The sequence below is a fragment of the Danio aesculapii genome, chromosome 20 (assembly GCF_903798145.1).
Source record: "Danio aesculapii chromosome 20, fDanAes4.1, whole genome shotgun sequence".
Lineage (NCBI taxonomy): Eukaryota > Metazoa > Chordata > Actinopteri > Cypriniformes > Danionidae > Danio > Danio aesculapii.
In genome coordinates, this window is record NC_079454.1 from 33196333 (window position 1) to 33217846 (window position 21514).

The 21514-nt window shown below is 37.1% G+C and overlaps 1 protein-coding gene across 1 annotated transcript in view; it reads right to left on the bottom strand.

Annotated features, from left to right (window-relative positions):
- Positions 1-21514, bottom strand: part of armc2 (armadillo repeat containing 2) — a 42745-nt gene that overhangs the window by 11105 nt on the left and 10126 nt on the right. Inside the window, exons 7-13 of the mRNA XM_056480717.1 lie at positions 21374-21457; positions 15503-15693; positions 11586-11688; positions 11234-11490; positions 7271-7416; positions 4441-4540; positions 996-1278 (exon numbers count right to left, since the gene is read on the bottom strand). Of these exons, the coding sequence (XP_056336692.1) occupies positions 996-1278; positions 4441-4540; positions 7271-7416; positions 11234-11490; positions 11586-11688; positions 15503-15693; positions 21374-21457 (1164 nt within the window). The remainder of the gene's footprint in view (positions 1-995; positions 1279-4440; positions 4541-7270; positions 7417-11233; positions 11491-11585; positions 11689-15502; positions 15694-21373; positions 21458-21514) is intronic.

The window sequence follows — 21514 nt, forward strand, 5'->3', positions numbered from 1 at the left end:
TAGTACGTCCTCCAGGTACTTCTCACAAACTTTTTCGAATACTATGAATTCGGACATACTACTCGGCTCGCATACTATTTTTAGCAATACTATATAGTATGGAAGTATAAACAAAGTATTAAACAAAGCCCTAGAAAATTCCAGGGAGCCGTGTTGAAGGAAGTTGGAGCTAAACTTTGCAGGACACCGGCCCTCCAGGACCCCTGGACCTTGCCTAATTAGTTGCATATATATATAATCAATGCTAGTAAACAGTGGAGGGGAATATGGGCTTGGGGGGCAAAAGCTTTTGGTGTGAATGTACATAAACCTATGCGTCTAATTTGAATTCGACACTGAATATTTTTTTAGACCGGATAAACATCTCAGCATGTGATTATAGACTATGTAAACTGTAAAATAAACTAAAATGATTGTTGGATATTTTTTTAAAGGTCCTGTGAAGTGCTTTAAAATGTGCATTATAATTCTGTGTTTGACGTAATCTCATCTGAAACGTGAAGAGAGGGTTGGGCATAGTGTACCGCCACCCTTAAAAAATGGCCAATAGTATTTTGTATTTTGAGTGGTTGAGCTCAAGCGTATCAAATGTGAAGCATCTTGAAGGGGCGGGACATGTCAGATACTAGAGGGCGTTTGATTGGTCACGACTTAATGAGGCAGAAGTGACAAAATACAAGTTTTACATGTTCATATCAGTTTTATATCATCTAAACGCAAATTTTAACACTGTTTTGGTGTGCACTAGATTATACATATCCTAAAAACAATACTGATACTAATATCTAAAATACTTTATTTTTATTTCATGAGACTTTTAAAGGGGGAGAAGCTACTTAATATGTCTTCATTCAAATAATATTGCACATCAAACAAAGCTGTGCTTTACTATGGGGGACCTATAAATACCCAGCTTAACACAAATGGAGAATGCAGAACCAAACATATAACTTATTAGGGACTCGACAGAGTGTGTGTGTATAGATTATGATTACCCAGAACTTTCAGTAGCAGCTGTACACACAATGTGTTGGCAGCCAATGCTGTGCCCACGGTGGGATGGATGGCCAGGTTGGCCAGCAATCTGATTAGTTTGACCAGGACGTCCTCTCTCTCTGGAGAACAACATTGTTCAGGGGGTGATGGTGTTTTCAGGTAGGCCTGGAAAAGATCTAGGAGGACATCCATTCCTTGTTCCTCCTCATAGACTTGCTCTCTGGCTTCAGTGCTCTTTGCGGTCAGATTCCCTAGTGTGAATAGGAGACGCACCACAAGATCCTGCACATAAGAAACACAAAGGACATGTGTGTTACATATGTAGATATGAAAGTTAGGTTGAAGATAGTGTTTTTTTTCTTTTTTACACTGAGCACTGAGCATTTAGTGCTTTTTTTGGTGCAACACTTGTCAATGTCTTTTTAGTTAGCCAGCCAATCACAGTGGAGGAGGGGCGGGACAAATGCCACACCAACAAGCCCTTGTGTAAACAGCAATTCAAAAAATGGAAAAGAAATTAATATCCTGCTCTGTCAACACGGTTAGTCATAAACAAATTATAATGCAAATTCAGTAGCTAGTAACAGTACCACAGATACCAGAACAACCAAAGCATCTAAAAAATGTTGAAGAATCATTCACAACAACTTGGCATTTTGAGAAATGTGCTGAAAAATGCTAGAGTATCTGATCATATGAAAATGGAGTATATTTTTAAATAATAAAAATGTTCTTGGTGAGTAATTAGTACCGTGAAGACGAAGTATAAAAGTTTCATATGACAAATACTGTTTTAGGGCTGTGCAGTGGTTTTTAAATGGAGCATTTTAATTTGTTATCATATTATTCTCATTCTAGACGTGGATGTGGATCAATAGTCATGTAGGAAAATGTACCTACAAATGTACCTAAAACCGCTATTACACTTTGTTTTTTTAATTCTTGAAATGTTGTTTTTATTTTTTTAAGTTTTTATATAATTAGTGTTGTCAATTGATAGAAAAACAAAACTTATTTTTGTAATTAATCACAGTCACATCTAACATTAAAATTTGCTATATTTATAATTTCACAATGAATCTGATGATTTCTCAAATTCTGGGGATAAACTTGTAACTAGTTATTGAATATTAAGCCAGTTTAAGCCATCATTTTTAGCATTTATTATCCTTTATAATCCTCACATCAACCCATTATAATAAATGCCACGTACTCTTGCTTTTGACCTACACTGTAAAAAAAACTTAAGTTGAGTTAACTTAAAATTAAAGCAAAAAAAATAATTTTTATCAAGCTTCAGTGGTTGAAATTGTGCCAAATTATTTTTTTAAAATGACTGAAAAGGCTGGTTTAAGTGAAGTATACTATACGAAATAATTTGGCACAACTTCAACCACTGAAGCTTGATAAACTCAAAATGTCTTTGCAGCCGGTTGCTTTAAAACTTTAAGTTAACTTTTTTTATGCAATTTTGATGCAAACATGTGAACGCTCAAATGAAGAAATTAAAATTTAAAGTCTCCTCAACTGAATTTTTTACTTTCATTTTCATTCACAGTTCCAAACATGCAGTTAAATCGTTTTTATGAGTACATTCAACTCTGAGCTCAAAAATATGTCCACCTAACTTACAGTTTTAAACTTGGGGAACAATTTGTAAATTGGATTTTTTTACAGTGTATGAAGTATAATTGTGAGTTTAATAAATAAGCTTGCTATGACACCAACATTTACATTCCAGCAAAATTTCATAATTTTTAAATTGTATTCATTCATTTTCTTTCGGCTTAGTCTCTATTTCAGAGGTCACCACAGCGGAATGAATTGCCAACCATTTCAGCATATGTCTTATTCCCTTCCAGCCGCAACCCAGTACTGGGAAAAAATCCATACACACTCATTTCACCAATCTTAACCCTGGAGGGGGACTGTAGTAACAGCGTAAAAATCTTGAGAAGAACCTCAGACCTAAATTGGGTTTTATTTTTCATATGTAGAAGTGCCTTCCTTTCGAAGCAAGAATAAGAAATATCCAAAGCTGTTTACTTTCAGTGATAGAGTTTGGAGATGTAGTTTATATGCATGCAAACCTGTGGTTATTAAAAAATGTGGACAGTATATATCATGCTGCAGTACGATTTGTGATGAATGCATCTTCATCTACTTTGTACATAATAGTTGGTTAGTTTTCCCTGCACCAAAGGAGAAAAATGCATATGCTTCTACTCACCACTAGAGTATTATTAGGTAAACTGCCGTCCTATATTTGTAATAATATAGTATTTATAGTTCACGAAATTCTTATAAATTACATTTAACTGTTCCTAGAGAGAGCAGAGTTTTCCTCCTTTGGCCCTACATTATAAAATGAAATGCAGAGTGTTATGTCATGTTAGAAACATTCCCATCTCTAAATATTTTTCAAACCGTATCTGGAAGAATCATGTGAATGTTTTGTGTACATTTTAATATGTGATATTTTATGTGTCTACTTTTGTATCTGAAACTTTTTGTGCTGTCATTTTGGTCAGGACCCCCTGGTAGAAGAGATGGATATCTCAATGGGAAATTCATAGTAAAACAAAGGATAAATAAATAAATAAAAAATCACACTCATACACTACGGCCGATTTAGTTTATTCAATTCACCTATGCTGCATTTATATGGATTGTGAGGGAAACCTGGAGGAAACCCATGCAAATACAGAGAGAATATGCAAACTCCACATAGAAACGCTAACTGGCCCAGTCAGGACTCAAACCAGGGACCTTCTTGTTGTGAGACGACAGTGCTAACCACTGAGCCACTGTGCCGCCCCTTCAAACTTTATACCACAAACAAAAAAACTACTCTAACTTTAATCATTATGAAAGTTACAGTAATTAAGTTATTCAGTCAGGAGCATTGAGTGATTTTCTTATCGTCTTTTTTAATAGCAATGACACAGATTGAGATAGTCATATAATTATTATTAAATCTTTAAACAGCTTTGAAATGCCTGTGAACACAGCCCCCTTTTTGTGAACTTCACTTGGCCAGACATTTTAAACTGGCTTTCAAAAGCTCTTTTCTGTTTTCATTAGGTATGTATGAAAAGCGGGGTGCAGAGAGAGAGATCTCTGCCAGTAGTCTAGAGGACAGTATGTCCCGATGTGAGATGCAGGGTGTTTGCAGGACTGTGTTTATGATACCTAGTACACAGTGTGAACCGTGTTTATTCTTTATAAGATTAGAAGCGCATGATCTCATTTCTGTCAGTGCCAGTAGGAAAGAGAGAGAGGAACATCTGAACTGTCTGTACCGAAATAAAACGAAGAGAAACACACACACACACACATCTTCATAGACCACTGCTCAAGTTTCACATCAGATCAGAAAGCGGAACACGCAGCCTATGTTTTGCAATGTACGTCTGAGCATTGGTAGACTTGAGCCAGATTCACCTGTTTCCTGCTGTGTTTGCCTAGCAGCTCCAAAAATAGGCTGCAGCAGCGTGGCGTCTCAGCGAGTGCATGACAGCATTCGGTGTAGGTGGACAGCTTGCTGGAGAGACAGAGCACACAAACTTTATCAACACTCATCAACTAGATCTTTTCCTCAAACAAAGACCTTGCTTGCATGGTATTAAAGGCATAGTTCATCCAAAAAAATTATAATAATAATTACGCACCATTTACTCAAACTCAAGTGGTTTTAAACTTTTATAAAGTTCCTTTCTTCTGGTAAACAAACACACAAACACAAAAATATTCTGAAGAAGTTAGAGAAAAATGTGGTCATTGACATCCATAGAAGGAACAAACATCCCAGCAGACAAAAATGTCATAAGACATTAATATTACGTTAGATTTAGCTCACCAGCATCTAAGGGCAATGTTATTTTGACGTCCAATAATGACGTTGATAATTTGCCGATTTTAGGTTGTGTTGGAAAGCTACCAAAATCCAACTTCGAGCCAACATCTTAAACCATTGTCATATTGACGTCAAATACTTACATTTATTCATCAGGTATGGCAACCAAAATCCAACGTCTGATAGACATCATATTAGTAACGTCCATATAACAATTAGCTGTAACATCATTACACTGTAAAAAAATTATATGAACAACTAGTCCTGACAGCATATGTTTTAGTTCATTGTAACTTAATAAACTATGGCAATCATGTTCTAATTTAATTTTATAAGGTATGCAAGCAGTTTAAAGTCATTTTAACATAATATAAGTTCAATGGACTCAGCTTAAGGCAAGCAGGATTTTTACAGCGTAGACATTGATATTTTGCTGTTTTTAGGTTGTTGGAAAGTAACCAAAAGGCATCGTCTGTTCGACATTGAACATTGATGTTGGCCTGACAACGCTAACCCGATTTTTATTTCCAAACAAAATGCAACATCAATCTGATGTCATGTTGACATCCTGTGCCCGCTGGGATACTATGGAAGTTAATAGAGCCTTTTTTTCCAATGTTCTTCAGTATAGCTTCTTTTGTGTTCAACAGAAGAAAGTCTTGGAGTAAATGATGGAAGAGTTTTTATTTTTTTTAGGTGAACTACCCATTTAAGATGTGTTTTGGTTAACTGGAATACAAGTAGAAGAACTAGTCAAGTTTAAGTCCAGATCTTTTGTCCACTTTTGATAAAAATTTCTATGGATGAGGGCATTGCTTTTTTATGTAATGTTGTGAAGTATGTTCAAGCAGTTTAGATATGAATGTGAAAATAAATAAGCAAAGGCTTTATTTCTGCTTTGTTAGCCACAAATCTATACCAAACACTGCAAGACTCTAGAAGAGGACATCGCGACGATCACTTTGTTTTTGTTGAAACTTACGATTTCAGATGGCAAAGTTTAAGTGTGGTTTATTTATAAACTAATTTCGAGAGGATCACGTGCTTATGATCAACACGGCTGGCTCCTCATTAGCTCTGTAATCTGACCCATTAGATGATTACGGAAGCATTATAAATAACCAGAGTTTTTCACTCCAGTTATCTTCGTCTTGAAGCTTCCCCCCCTTCCACCCCTACTTCCTCCCCCTTTTTCCAATAGGGCGACACGGTGGCCCAGTGGCTAGCACTGTTGCCTCACAGCAAGAACACCGCTGGTCCAACCTCCTATCGGGCTGGTTGGTGTTTCTGTGCGGAGTTTACATGTTCTCCCCGAGTTCGCGTGGATTTCCCCCGGGTCCCCCGGTTTCCTCCCACCGTCCAAAAACATAAACTATAGCCAATTGACTAAACCAAATTATCACCGAAAAAACACTAGTTTACACTTCTCACGCGGCGACAAGCAGCAGAGTCCTCCAGACCTACCTGAGCTCGAACTCCGCTCTCGCCCTTTAACGGAAGGGAGCCCCAGGCTCGAGGATATTACGAGCTCAGGGCTCTCTCCCGGGACAGCATGCCAAATACGCTTTATTGATTATCAGCTAAGTGTGAACTCTTGAAATGAAGAGTTCAGATGCAAAAAGCTTCAATCTGACATTTTTCTCCAAAATAAGCATTTTTCTCTATGTTTATAGTCAGCTATTTCACTTTAAAGGCAATGAAAATAATCTGTCCTTTTCCAAAAAAGTAAATTACTGAACATGCACACAGAAGCCTGAAAAAGGCTTATTTTAGAAAAAAAACACTGATTGCATTAGGTTTTTGCATCTGAACTTTTCAAATCCTGTCTTAAATCAAGTGCTCTTCAACAACACGCAGGCATAGAGCTTGTGGTTTGAACACAAAGAAACTAAAGGAAATCTGATCAAATATGGTTTGATTACATCTAAAATTAAATTATTATTGTAATTATTATTGACCCCAATAAAACATTAAATAAATTGCATTGGATGATGACACTACTAAATTATATTAAAGTGAACATATATTGCAACAATTAATCAGTTTAATTGAATTGGCCTGAGCTATACAATAAGATTCCAGTCTTTTAAAGCTGCTTTAAATCCTCCAGGTTGGGGGTTGAGCGTTGGGCTTACAACCCACCTCGTAAAAATTTGATGTTACGAAACAGCAACATGGTGCGGATAAATATCAACTTTAATAACGGCCCTGGGAGTAAGTAAGTAAGTAAAGCTGTTGAATTTGTCTCATATTTTAAATTGTCTCATATTTTAAATGAATTTGTCTCATGGTATTTTCTATTAATTATTATAACCCTAGCCCTAACTCTAATTATTATGAAGCTGCACTTAAAATATAAATGGAGACTACTGCTCTAAAGAAGCGCTTAGAGTTTGGATGCACACAGGGACAACTCACCTGAATATTCGGGCCACATTAATGCAGACGTCGAGGTCATTGCGGTGGTTTTCCAGAATCAAGCAAAGAGTAGAAAATGCCTTGTTGGACAGGAAGGAAGGCCGAGACTCAGACTGGTCGGCTATATTTCTCAAAGCTCCTGTGACCTAGAAAGTGTCCAGAGGTCAACACTGAGAGCAACTCTATGCATTTAAGGAAACCAAAAATCAAATCAAATGTATTAGTGTGTGTAGCCAACAAAATCAACAAAAATCATAAGTCCAAGGCACTCGAAAAGACTTTTTGACTTATGTTTTGAGTGCCGTGGGCTTATGATTTTTGTTGTTTATCTTTATAAATCACTTATCCAAAAAGCACCGACACATTAACTACCCCTGAAGCACCCCTGTTTGATTTTGGTATTAGTGTGTATGTTTGATGAATGGGGGACTGTCTTGCAGGTGTGTGTCAGTATGCACCTAATGGCTAGGGATGCGTACAAAAAAGGAAACACTTATAATCAAGAAAAAATAACAGAGGTTCTTTAAATTGGTCTCATAAATCTCTCCATCAAGAGCTCGGAACACTGATTAGGGTACAAGGAGGGTGCCTACTAAAGCCAAATGGATGGTACTTTCATAAAAACCCTCATTTCCGTCTGCCAACAAGCTAATGAGTGGCATGGCAATTGGCGCTGAACATCAAACCATGCATGCCGAGCTCAGGATGTTTGTTTGGGCTGAGTTTAATCATTCCTGTGAAGCGTACTTTGTGCTGGAGGAGTGTAAAGTAAAATATGGACACGGAGAAGTGGAAAAAGGGCATCCTCCCAGACAAAAGGAAAAACAAAAGCAGAGGAAAAGCACATTAAAATCCACCCCACCCTTATGAAACGCTCATATTTTGTTCCGTTTCACTCCCAGAACAGAGTTCTGAGAAACGTCCGGGTGGGGTTCAAGCTTGCTGAATTCCTCCTGTTTTAAAGACACAGATTTACCATGTTTACAATGCAAGCCTATTTGTTTGTCTATGGTCGTGCGTGAGTGTTGCACAAAGCACTATTCCAGTACACCATCCAATGCATGATGGATCTTAAGTGCTTTTGAAACAAGGAAAAGGGATTGTCCTACATCACAGAAAAGTCCTTTTAGCTTTTATAAAAGGATAGTTCATTTCAAATAAAACTCATGTCACTACTTACCCTGAATTTTAAACATGAATGGCTTTCTCTAATCTAGAATATAAAAGATGATATTAAGAGAAACGTGTCTCTTTTTTTGGTTCAATGGAAGTCAGTGCTAGCAAAAACACATTTATCAAATTATCTTTTGTTTCCCATAGAAAAGGAAAGCCAATTCATGGTCATTTCTAGACAAATCATTTAATTAAAAGGATAGTTAAACCAAAAATGAAAATTGTTTAATTTATTTACACTCCGCTTGTTCCAAAACTATTTTTAATGAGTTTTTTTTTCTGTTGAACACAAAATTAGAGATTTTGTTAGTAGGCTTTCTTAGTAGAAAAAGTAAATGGTAAGGACTTCGATGGCTACTGGTTTTCAACTTTCTTCAAAATATATTTGATAGTGTAACACTTATTTTGGAAGCACGTAACAGTGAGTATATGAGAGTACATTGGTTTATTTGGATGAACTAGGCCTTTTAAGGGATAGTTCACAAAAAATGAAAATTTACTCTCTGTTTACTCACCCTCAATTGGTTCCAAACCGTATGGAGTTAAACACAAAAGAACATATTTTAAAGAAAGCTGAAAACCATTGACTTCCATAGTAGGAAAACAATGGAAGTCAATGGTGTGGTCTCTGTATGGTTTAATGATATTAATTGTAAAAGACAAAAAAAAAACATCACTTACAGTACATATTCTGATGCTTGCTGAAACAGCTATTAGAGATGAGAAGAAGCATAAGAGATTTCTTCAACAGAGAGTTCGCAGAGGTCAAGGGCAATTTACTGAAGCTGGTCAAATACATGCTTGCGATAAAGGAGGACATGGCTCAATTGAAACTCCTAACAAATGACTGCAATCGAAGACTAGAGGAAGTTTGGGAGACTTATCAGGAGAGGAGGATGTTCTTTACCGATTAGGAGCCATGGCCCTGGATGAGGAGACCTTGGGCGACCTGCCCAATTGCTGATAAACAAATGCGTTGCTATGCTTAATTGTGCTTCCTGACACATATATCTTATGGTTGTAGAGATTTATTACAACAAGTATATAACCCTAGTTGGTGAAGAAGGATTTATTACTTTACTTCGAAGAACAAAGGGATTTCTTTTTCTCTATTTACATTTCATGTTATTTAGCAGAGTCTTTTTTATTACAATGCTTTGATTAACCATGGTAGAAACAGTAATGAATATATTTTTAATCTAACTTAGAAGGCAAACACCTTCATGGGTATAAATACTGTATGAAAAGCTGCAGCATAAACACCAACAGCACACTTAAACAGACTTCTTTATATTGTGAGTCTATTGTAAGGCCCCTTGTTCTCAGTTTTGTTTTGTTTTTGCATTTGTTTTGTTCATATTTTCACTGGATTAATTTTGTTAATAAAAGTGTATTTTCATTAATCTTCCTGGAGTGGACATTTGATTCATTTGATTCATTTGCAGAATCTATCGAGATACCTTGGGATGAATTTAATTACTCCTTGAAAGACATTACAAAATACGGTCCTAAAAAAAACTGAAATACACTCACCGGCCACTTTATTAGGTACAACTTACAAGTACTAGGTTGGACCGCCTTTTGCCTTCAGAACTGCCTTAATCCTTTGTGGCATAGATTCAACAAGGTACTGGAAACATTCCTCAGAGATTTTGGTCCATATTGAAATGATAGCATCACGCAGTTGCTGCAGATTTGTCAGCTGCACATCCATGAATCGAGTCTCATGGTCCACCACATCCCAAAGAAATTCTATTGTATTGAGATCTGGTACAAATAGTACTAATAGGGCCAAAGTGTGTCAAGAAAATATACCCCACACCATTACACCACCACCACCAGCCTGAACCGTTGATGCAAGGCAGGACGGTTCCATGCTTTCATGTTGTTGACGCCAATTTCTGATCCTACCATCCGAATGTTGCAGCAGAAATGGTTATTTGAGTTTCTGTTGCCTTTCTATCAGCTCGAACCAGTCTGGCCATTGTCCTCTGACCTCTGGCATCAACAAGGCATTTGCACCCACAGAACTGGCACTCACTAGATAATTTCTTTTTTTTTTGGAACATTCTCTGTACCCTACAGATTGTTGTGCATGAAAATCCCAGTAGATGAGCAGTTTCTGAAATAATCAGACCAGCCCGTCTGGCACCAACAACCATGCCACATTCTTTCATTCATTCACTCATTCATTCATTCATTCATTCATTTTCTTTTCGGCTTAGTCCCTTTATTAATCTGGGGTCGCCACAGCAGAATGAACTGCCATGCCACATTCAAAGTCACTTAAATCACTTTTCTTTCCTATTCTGATGCTCGGTTTGAACTGCAATGGATCGTCTTGACCATGTCTTCATGCCTAAATGCATTGAGTTGCTGGAATGAGATTGGCTGATTAGAAATTTGCATTAACGAGCAGTTGGACAGGTGTACCTAATAAAGTGGCCAGTGAGTGTACAATGACGAGAGGAACCTGATACTTTATTTAATTAGGGTTTTAAAATTAAGGAATCAAGCACAATGGTTACAGGTTTTCCAACATTTTTCAAAATATCTTCTTTTGTGTTGAACAAAAGAAAACTCAGAAAGGGTTGAAACAAGTAAAGGGTGAGTAGCTAAAGACAGAATTGTAATTTTTAGGTGAACTATCCCTTTAAAATGACACAATTTCCTTTGTTGTAGTGTATCCTGGTATATTTGTGATTGCTTCATCACCATATTCAAAACTGAATAGAAAATTTAGGAACTTTGTCTCCTTCACAACCCAGGCTACAGTCAAGGACCTCCTACCTGTACCAGTATGTGTCCTGTGATGATCTGCTGACCTTCTCCATCTGACTTGCGAGTATTAACATTAGCTGAAGTTGCAGATGGGCCGTGCATCAGTCTCTTTGACAACTGCATCAGGACGGCGATGAAGCCTTTATTCAGCAGCAGCCTGGAGAGGGCACTGTTTCCTGAGAGGAGCTTCAGTGAGCCCACACAGTACAGAATGGCCTCACCTTTACTCCACACATCGTCACACTGGAGCAGAGACACAAGGGAGTCTGTGGGGAAATGCATACACACAATGGGGTGATCTTAGAGATAGCGACTAATTGGATTTGGGTAAGTTATACAATAATCAGGATGGAGGAATAACCTAGGATGGAGCCCTTGAGGAACAGGGCGTCGTTATTAGCGTTCCGGCTGATTTTGAAGACGAGTTTGCAGATGTTCAGCAAGTTATTCCCACTCACATTGAGCTGGTAACAGAGAAAAGCAATAAGATTTTGATTATAAACCTCACACATACAGCTAGGCTTGATTATTTTGTCCAGTTTTTTTTTTGTTTGTAGACTACTATAAGTACATGAGTTAGTCTCTGCTAAAGGTCTGACTATCAAAACGTTGAAAGCAGTCTGCTCAAATTTGTCAATCCAGTTTAAGCAGTAATGAGAGTTTGGGTCATGGATACTGTTAGATGTTAAGCTAAGCCAGAAGGTGTTTAGTTGCTAAATATTTGAAGTCTTACAAAAATACACTGTCAGAAAATGGGGTAAAACATGAATAATGATTAAAGATAAAAATTATTTAAACATTTGATAAGATCTTGTGTTTCAATATGATAGTTTCTTGTCAGTTGACCTGAGCGGAGACCTGTCGGGCAACATAATTGGCCATACTGACAGCTTACAATGGGATCTCCATAGAAAATCCTTCTGTTTCAAGCTACAAATATTTGGACTACATGTCAACTGAACAAAAAAGAGATAATAACAAACTGTAAATTCTAACCACTTGCAATCTATATACAGCACCCATATATACTTATGTCAGTCATCCCTGCCAGAGCTTCAATTCAGGATTGTTTACATATTCAGTCATGGGTGACGGCGGTATACTGTAGAATGTGACGCTCTGTTTTATATATATATATATATTGCTTACAATAATATTTGCTGATAGAGAAGATCTATTTGTTCACTTCTGCTATTTATGCAATGACTTTGAATTTTAATTAATACTTTAACTGCAATTAACTGCCAATTAGAATGAAAACTGTAAAGAAAGCATGCAGAAGAAATGATAGTTATAGGTACTTTAGATCAGGATGGGTCAAAAATGCTGTCGATTGGCACTAATCAGCAAATTTCTCCTTTCTTGCTTTTCTTTCTCTGAAGGTATTAGATGCATGTGTTCTTGTTGGTTAGTATATCCTATTGCACAACAACTATCCAGCATTTTGGCTAAAAAAAAGAAGTCACTAAGCTCGTGACTTGGTGGGCAGCAGGAGATTGTGTTGTTTTGCTTGCCAGGGGGGCATGTCACTAATGGCGTGATGTCACGTTAAAGCTATCAGTTGAGACACCAAACTTGCAGTTTCTTCATGACGGGTATGTTTTTTTTTTTATATACAGTTGCAATCAGAATTATTAAACCCCCTGAATTATTAGCCCCCCTGTTTATTTTCTTCCCAATTTCTGTTTAATGGAGATAAGATTATTTCAACACATTTCTAAACATAATAGTTTTAATAACTCATTTCTATTAACTGATTTATTTGATCTTTGTCATGATGACAGTACATAATATTTGACTAGATATTTTTCAAGACACTTCTATACAGCTTAAAGGGACATTTAAAGTCTTAACTAGGTTAATTAGGTTAACTACGCAGGTTAGGGTAATTAGGCAAGTTATTGTATAACGATGGTTTGTTCTGTAGACAATCGAAAAAAATATATAGCTTAAAGGGGCTAATAATATTGACCTTAAAATGGCATAAAAAAATTAAAACTGCTTTTGTTCTAGCTGATATAAAATAAATAAGACTAAACATTATTTGTGAAATATAAAAAAAAAAAAAAATTCAAAAATTTTATAATTCTGATTGCAACTATATATATAATTTTTTCATGGTTTTCAACTTTAATTGATAGAATGATAGAGAGTAAAGACAGGAAAGTGTGGGGAGCAGAGAGAGAGGAAAGCATAGGACCTCGAGGCAGGAATCGAACTTGGGTCGCCGTGAGCACCAGAACGTTAAACTTAAGTTTTTGTCAAAATAGTCAAATATATGAAGCATCACAATAATTGTAAGAAAGGGTGTGGGATTAGCTAGGTTGTTTGACATTGTTTTAGCAATTCTGTTAGTTAACACTAGGAGCATAGAAACTATACACTTCATCTTTAAGCTTCACACATTTTTCACGAAATGGCTCAATTTGCCGAATTTACATTTTTGTGTTGTCGAAAACAGTAGTTAACCAATGGCTGATTGATTGACACTGACTGTGTTGTGGAATGTGCATACAAAATTTCGGTAACACTTTGGTTTAAAGGGGTGGTCCACTACGATATCATATTTTAAACTTTAGTTGATGTGTATTGTAGCTGTGCGAACATAAACAACATTCTCTGAATGTAATATGCTCAAAGTTCAATGCAAAGGGAGACATTGTCTTTTACAGAGTTAGCTTAGCAAAGCCTACAGCGAACGAAGTTAGGGAACTACAAAAAAAAATCACAAAGATCACAAGGGCTTCCGGTTACGTATATTCACCACGCACAACCTGCGCAACGAAGGGGTGTGGCCATAGACGATGTAATGTTAAAGCAGAGAAAGCTAAAATGCCATATAAAACGCTGCTATTTCCACAGAGCTTCTTGTGTTTCTGTTATTGGACTTCCAAAGGACATGACACAAAGAGAGAAGTGCTTACAGTTTAACTTTAATTATGTTCCAGAGAATTATAAAAAACATATAGCTAGCACTTGACAAAGGACAGCTTCCAGAATCTCTCCCAGTTTAATACTGGATTCAGTTAAAACTCCTCCAACCGACGAAGCTGTGGATTGTAAGCCACAACCTGTAACTATTTTTATTTGTTAAAACTGATCAATTACATGCACAGTTTCTAGTTTAATGGTATGTTGTAGTGAGGACGTAAACAAGGATGTAAACAAAAGTAAATGTTGTTTGACACTTTTAACAATTTAGCTACAAATTCATATTTATCAGTCAAACCGCTGTAAACACCCACAATCTTCAGCAGCGCGTGCAGTGTCTTTCTATGTGGCCACTTTCCGTGCATTCTACATCTCAAATAACAAACTCGCAAAAGATATGCGAATGTTTTATATTACTTACACATGCTTATTCTGAATATTAGTTAAAGACACTTGTCAGATTTTATTTTAGAGAGCAGGCGTGAGGTTCAGCTGTGTGCTCTTCATTGTTCTGTCTGATTCAGGCAGCTGATGCTGCTAACAGCTGCCCTGACCAGACTGTTTACACAGCACAAACGTGCGTACTTGCAGGCGCGTGATGTGGTGACATGGAGCCAATCTGCGAATCACAGCACATTATGTTAGCTGACCAATCAGAGCCTCTTGAGGGCAGACCTTTTAGAAGAACTAGGAAATATCGTTTATATCGTAGCTATATACAATCAAAATAAGATATATGAAAAAATATTGTATTTTTTTACAAGTGAAGCATGAGCACACATTGCTTTGCATCTTATAAACACAACTAAGCCTTAAAAATACACTGTGGACCACCCCTTTAGGTTAGAATTCCCACTATTACCTATTGATCTTTTACCTGCCTATTATTAAGATATTGGCTGTTTGGTAGTACTGATAAATCTCATTCTACATAACTATTCCTACCCAATACCTAAACCCAACTACTACCCAACTCACTATTAATAAGCAGCTAATTAGTAATTTATTGAGTTAAAAAAAGTTAATGGTTTGTTAACGGTTAAAATTGTACCTTTAAATAAAATGTGACCAAAATCTCTATTACAATTATGTAATACAATTATGTTTGTCAATTTAAACACATATTTCATTGTCAAAGATAACTCTGCACATACCCAAAGTAAAATGAACATCGGTATCCACTGACATCCATAGTAAGGAAAAAATACTAGATGTCAATGGCTACTGATCTCCAACAATCTTTAAAATATCTTATTTTGTGTTCATCATACAAAAGAAACTCAAATGTAAAAAAAATGGGAGACATTCATATTGTGTGTTTGTGAACATGTGTGTGTATATACTTACTGCCAGAATAAGCTTGGCTAACGTTAGGTTAAGTCGGTCCGATCCAACATCTATAAGTCTGAACAGTATTCTCAGTATGCCGGACCTCTTTTTACACTGCCTTCCCAGCATGCCTCTCTCTGCCAGGGCATCATAGAGACCATTGCATGAGTTACACAGCTGTCCCACAATCTCATCTGACACAGCATCACCTAGAAGGGTTGTTTTTTGAGACACATAACCCAATCAGTACATTATACTGTAAGTTCCAATGCACAAAATAGGCAACAGTGTCAAGGTCGCATTTCAAACAGTGTGTCTCGCACAGTATTAATTGCAGCATTGTCACCCTTCAACTGTCTCCATGAAGGACAGTGAAAGAAGAGTCGTCTATGGGCTACACAGCCTCTTTCATTCGGCTCAACTGATGTGTACACGGAGTAGGCTTACTGACATTTCACTGACATTTGGCCCACATTTACACCCACTGACAGAGTTAACACAGGCCTTCAGGCGAATTCTCCCACTGTATGGTATGCATCATTAGCGTGTATACAGTATAATAGCTCTTTACTGTTTTTTTTTCTGTACGCACTGACCTTAAGCACAACAACATAATGTGGTTGAGTGTTTAAGCAATGTTAGACTGTAATAGAGTATCAACATGGGCAAAATCTCCTGGCTCCTGGCTGGGTCAGTTTGTATTTCTGTGTGGAGTTTGCATGTTCTCCCTGCGTTCACGTTGGTGTCCTCCGGGTGCTCCGGTTTCCCCCATAAGTCCAAAGACATTGAATTGGGTAAGCTAAAATTGTCCGTAGAGTATGTGTGTTTCCCAGTGATGGGTTGCAGCTGGAAGGGCATACGCTGCGTAAAAAAATATATGCTGGATAAGTTGGCGGTTCATTCCGCTGTGGTGACCCCAGATTAAGAAAAGGACTAAGCCGAAAAGAAAATGAATGAATTAATGAATGAACAAACTGAAACAGTTGATACGTTTTGGTCAAAATCATTTAAAATATAATGTAAAAAGTTCACAATTAAATGAATAAAACTAACAACAGTCACTGAAAAACTAACAGAAAAAAAAATTAGCACTGTCGTGGAAAATCTGACTTGCTGCGACTCATTATAGAAGTACCTGTAGATAGCTCTTTTACAAACAATGCACACATCAGTCAAGCCAAAGTCCCTTTAAGGCAAGTCATTTCACTCGGTGGCCATCTTTGAAATGCCTCTCGGGTAGTATGGTCGGACATTTTGTTTAAATGGAGAAACATCAAATTCTACAAAATTGCTTGCCAAGCTTACGATTAAATTTCATATTAGGAATCACGAATGCAATCGCATATATGCGCAGGGACTTTTAATTTCAGTCAGCCAGCCCGAGGGCTTCTGGTTAATTGTTATCCCATACAAAATTGACGTGTTTAAGGTCTGAATTCTTTAAAAAAAAAACACTGCCTGGCTGAGATATGATATAAAGTGGGTATCAGACCCAACAAGAAGCACTGCATTAAATAATATTTTTCCACGCCATGTCTTTAAAATATGGAAATTAATTTTACCCCAGTATTTTCAATGGAATTTCTGCGCTAGCCTGCTGCTAATGAAGGCGCTAGCATTTACATGGTCTTTCGTCTCTTTTTACTCTTTAAGAACTAAATAGATGCTAAAGTCTATTTAACTGATGATATTACAACATCGATGCTGTAAAAGGAACCTCATGAAATTGAAAATAGTCACATAAAGCTTTCACTGAAAGTCCATTAAACAACAACTGTCTGTTTAGTTTAATTGCTAAACATTTGAATCACACAAAATCTGCAGAAACCCAAGTCTGGTCCTCCCCCAAAGAATTGTTCGTCTATAGCGATCAATGATTGGCTGCTGTACTAGAAGGCGGTGCTTCGTTTGCCATATTGGCCATTACCCTTTTTCCCATTCAAAACTATTCTATAGTATTCTATATTTTCTACAGAAACATGTTCTCGATATAAACAAGCGTGTCCTAACGTTTCTTTAGCTACCAAAAATGTAAATGAGGCATTTTTAACTACTAAGTTATCTCAAATATGAAGAAGTTTTTCTTAATTCTAAACATTTTTTACTTGTAATTGTTTAAGTAGCATTTTGTGTGCTTTTAGGTTCAGCGTCTGTTCAAACAATTATTCTATTTTTAATTACTAAGAAGCTTGCGCAAGAGCTAAAGTAAACTGTGTGTAATAAACATTAAAGTCCCCATGAATCGGAAGCTTCGACCGTTATTTATTTTCGTATTCTGATGCAGTTCCTAGAAAAACTGAATATTAAATGACAAAACAGTGGGTGTGGCTTGTTTTTCTACAGCGAGCTGAATGGATGTAGTAAAGTAGGCATTTCATCCAGAAATATCAGGAAGTGTTTTGGGGGAGTTATTACAACCTAATAGACTCCTCCTGCTCACCATTTCTGGTTGTTGTCAAAGCTGACAGTTGGAGCGGCATGGTTAAATGTGTTAGCCACACCCAATTCCTAAGATATAGGTAATCTGACAATTTAACTGAAAACAAACAGGTGCATTTTCAGATTTCAATTAAAGATTAGAAGGGCAAACATTTTTTTTCTTAATGACATGCACAGATGAATCGTTCACCACAAAACTAGCAATGTACGCTAACAAAATCATATGTTTTTTTTATTTCTTGGGGACTTTAACCTTGTCTTTGGTTCCCACTGGATGTGTTTTTAGTAACAAGAAATACTAAAACCAAAACTTCAACTAAACATATAAAAACTAAATAGACAAGAGTTCAACTAAACTAAAACAAACAAAACCATTAATGAAATGAACTAAACCTAAACTGAAATGAACCGAAAATGTATAAATAGTACCAAAATAAAAGCAATTTAAAAATGTGAAACTATAATAACCTCGGCCGCAACTTAAATCCATAAAACCCATGTTTGCATTTTTGACTAGCTGTTGCTTGCAGAATAATTATCCGTTACTACATGGGTTTTAACCATCGTGTGCTTTATTTTTGCTGGATCTAACTTGTCTTAGAGGGGAGCTGAGCCTTCCAAAGCTATTTCTGCTAAGACAAATGTTGTCTCTCAAATCTGTTTCCAAGATGGTTGGCATTCTCCCCAACAGGGCTCTCTTGATGATGCCATGGAGAATATGAATGGTATTTTATGCATGAACCGAGCGGCTCTAGGCGCAATAAATATTTGATATTTATCTTTTAAATGAATTTCTATTGAATTTTCAAAGTACTTAAATATTTACTGCTATTGGATTGCATTTCACGGTTCTTTTCCCCCCACAAGCTTTGACTTTAAAAGCTCAGTGCCGTGCCAAGCTCAACACAAGCTTTGTTTTTGTTCCTCTGCATCCAGATATTGTGTTTTCTTTCTCCCTGCAGCTTTGCTTTCACTCGGGGACACATTTGAGTGCAGCTTCTTAGTAAGAACATGCATAAGCACAATCCAATAACCTTAAAATTGTGAACATCTTTATCAATCTAAATATAGTAATAGAAAAAAATTATAGCTAGAAAAGTAACATTTTATGGTGGCTTGAGAAAGTCTCGTCTGAAAGTCTGAAGTAGTTTAAAAGTTTAAATAACTGAAGTAGTTTTTAAGAAGTTTGAAACGGTTGGCATATATAGATCAGTTCATATAGGTTAGCATGTTTCTAGTATGGATTGGCATGTTTCTAGTTAGGCAGTTGATAGGGGGTTCTGAGTGGTTGCTTAGGTGTTGCTAAGTGGTTGCTAGGATGTTCTGAATGGTTGCGAGGGTGTTCTGAGTGGTTGCTTAGGAGTTGCTAGGCAGTTGCGTGGTTGTTTTGACTGGTTGCTAAGGTGTTGGTAGGCGGTTGCTAGGGTTTTCCAGGTAGTTATCAAGGTGTTGCTGGGTGGTTACTAGGGTTTTCAGAGTGGTTGCTAGGCGGTTGCTAAGTTGTTGCTATGCGGTTGCTAGGGTGTTCTGAGTAGCTGCTAAGGCGTTGCTAGGCTGTTGCTAAGGTGTTGCTAGGGTGTTCTGAGTTGTTGCTAGGCGGTTGTTAGGTGTTGCTAGGCGGTTGCTAGGTTGTTCTGAGTGGTAGCTGAGGCATTGCTGGGTGGTTGCTAGGCTGTTGCTTGGTTGTTCTGAGTGGTTGCTAAGGCATTCCTAGTTGGTTGCTATGGTTTTCTAGGTGGTTGCTAAGACATTGGTAGGAGGTTGCTAAGGTGTTCTGAGTAGTTGCTAAGCGGTTGCTAAGGCGTTGTTAGGGTGTTCTGAGTGATTGCTAAGGCATTGCTAGGTGGTTGCTAGGGTGTTCTAGGGGGTTTCTAGGGTTATCTAGGTAGTTGATAAGGCGTTGCTAGGCGGTTGATAGGGTGTTTCAGGAGGTTGCCAAGGCGTTGCTAGGGGGTTGCTAGGGTGTTCTAGGGGGTTGCTAGGCAGTTGCTAGGGTGTTCTGAGTGGTTGCTAAGGCGTTGCTAAAGTGTTCGGAGTGGTTGCTAAAGCTGTTGCTAGGCAGATGCTAAGGTGTTCTAGGTTGTTGCTAGGTGGTTGCTAGGGTGTTTTGGTTGCTAGGCAGTTGCTAAGGCATTGGTAGGTAATTGCTAAGGTGTTGCTAGGTGGTTGCTAAGGCGTTGCTAGGGTGTTGCTAGGTAGTTACTAAGGTATTCTGAGTAGTTCCTAGGCAGTTACTAACATAAATTAGCATGGTTCTAGTATGAATTAACATGTTGTTAGCATGAATTTAGTATGAATTAGCATGTTGCTAGTATGTTTATAGTATGAATCAGCATTGAATTAGCTAGTATGATTAGTTTGCTTGTTAGTATGTGTCTAGTATGAATTGGTATGTCGTTAGTATGTCCAATGAAAAGTCAATGGCAGTTTTTTATAATGGAAGTCTATGGGGCAGTTGCTAGGGTGTGGCTAGTGAGTTGAAAGGTCATCAGGGATTGGCAAATTGGTAGTCTGAGTTAAATGAGCCCAACCTTAAGTCTGTATGACAGTCTGGTTATGAGGTCATAAAGTTTGGTCCAATGTTAAGTAAATGGGACTTTTCTGAATTTTCCGGGACAGTTTTGGGAAAACTGTAAGTCGGATCAGTTGGAAAAGGTAAAGCAACTTAGTTTAGTATAGTTGTGAGGTTTGGAGTTAGTTTGTCAGTTGTAGTATGAACTCTCTAGGAGGAGATGCGTTCTTATAATAGTCTAAGAAGAAGAAGAAGAAGTTTATGTAGTATAACAGTATGATGGCTTTCTCAAGCCACCATAATAATAAGATTTTGTGTGTGTATGCATGTAGAAACTGCACTGGGTGAATGTAAAAAGCAGAGCTGTTCTGTTGGGACATAATTAAAAAAAATATCTTTCACTGTAAAAAATGCTGGGTACAATACTTTCACGTTGTTCCAACACAAATCAATGTTATTAAGTTAACTTCATCGTTTTTACAAATTCAAGTTAATTGAACATCAAAAACTAAAAATTGTGTTGTTTCAACTTATTTTAAATAAGTAGTTTGAACAAAATCAAAAGTCATTTTTCGAGTGCTGGAACTGCAGTATCATTAAAAAAATCTTCAGATAAATAAGAAAACACTTATGTTCATCTATCCAAATAGTCCAAATAGAAGTAAAATTCCATGAAGCATTTAAAGGACATGTTTAGTATTCATTACATAAAGAAAACTCATCGACTTGAATCTTTAAAAAATGCTTTTGGAGCTATTAACGTTCTATTTTTTTTTTTACATTTTATTAGGGATAAATTCCTTCCCAGAACTGTTCATTTAAACTCAACCAATATGCATAGTCTGATGATAGCAGATAACAGAATGTGACACTTTGATTTTTTTAACAGGCCATATGGTGCATATTAAACACATTCATAACAATAATTTTATCATCACCTCCAGCAAAGGACTCGAATTCTTGAAGGACGGGCAGGACTTTAGTGTTCCAGAACACAGATTCATCCTCACTGTCATCTGCATCTACAAAAAGACAGCGGTGTTCAAAAATCTAGTCAGACAGGTACATGCACATTATTG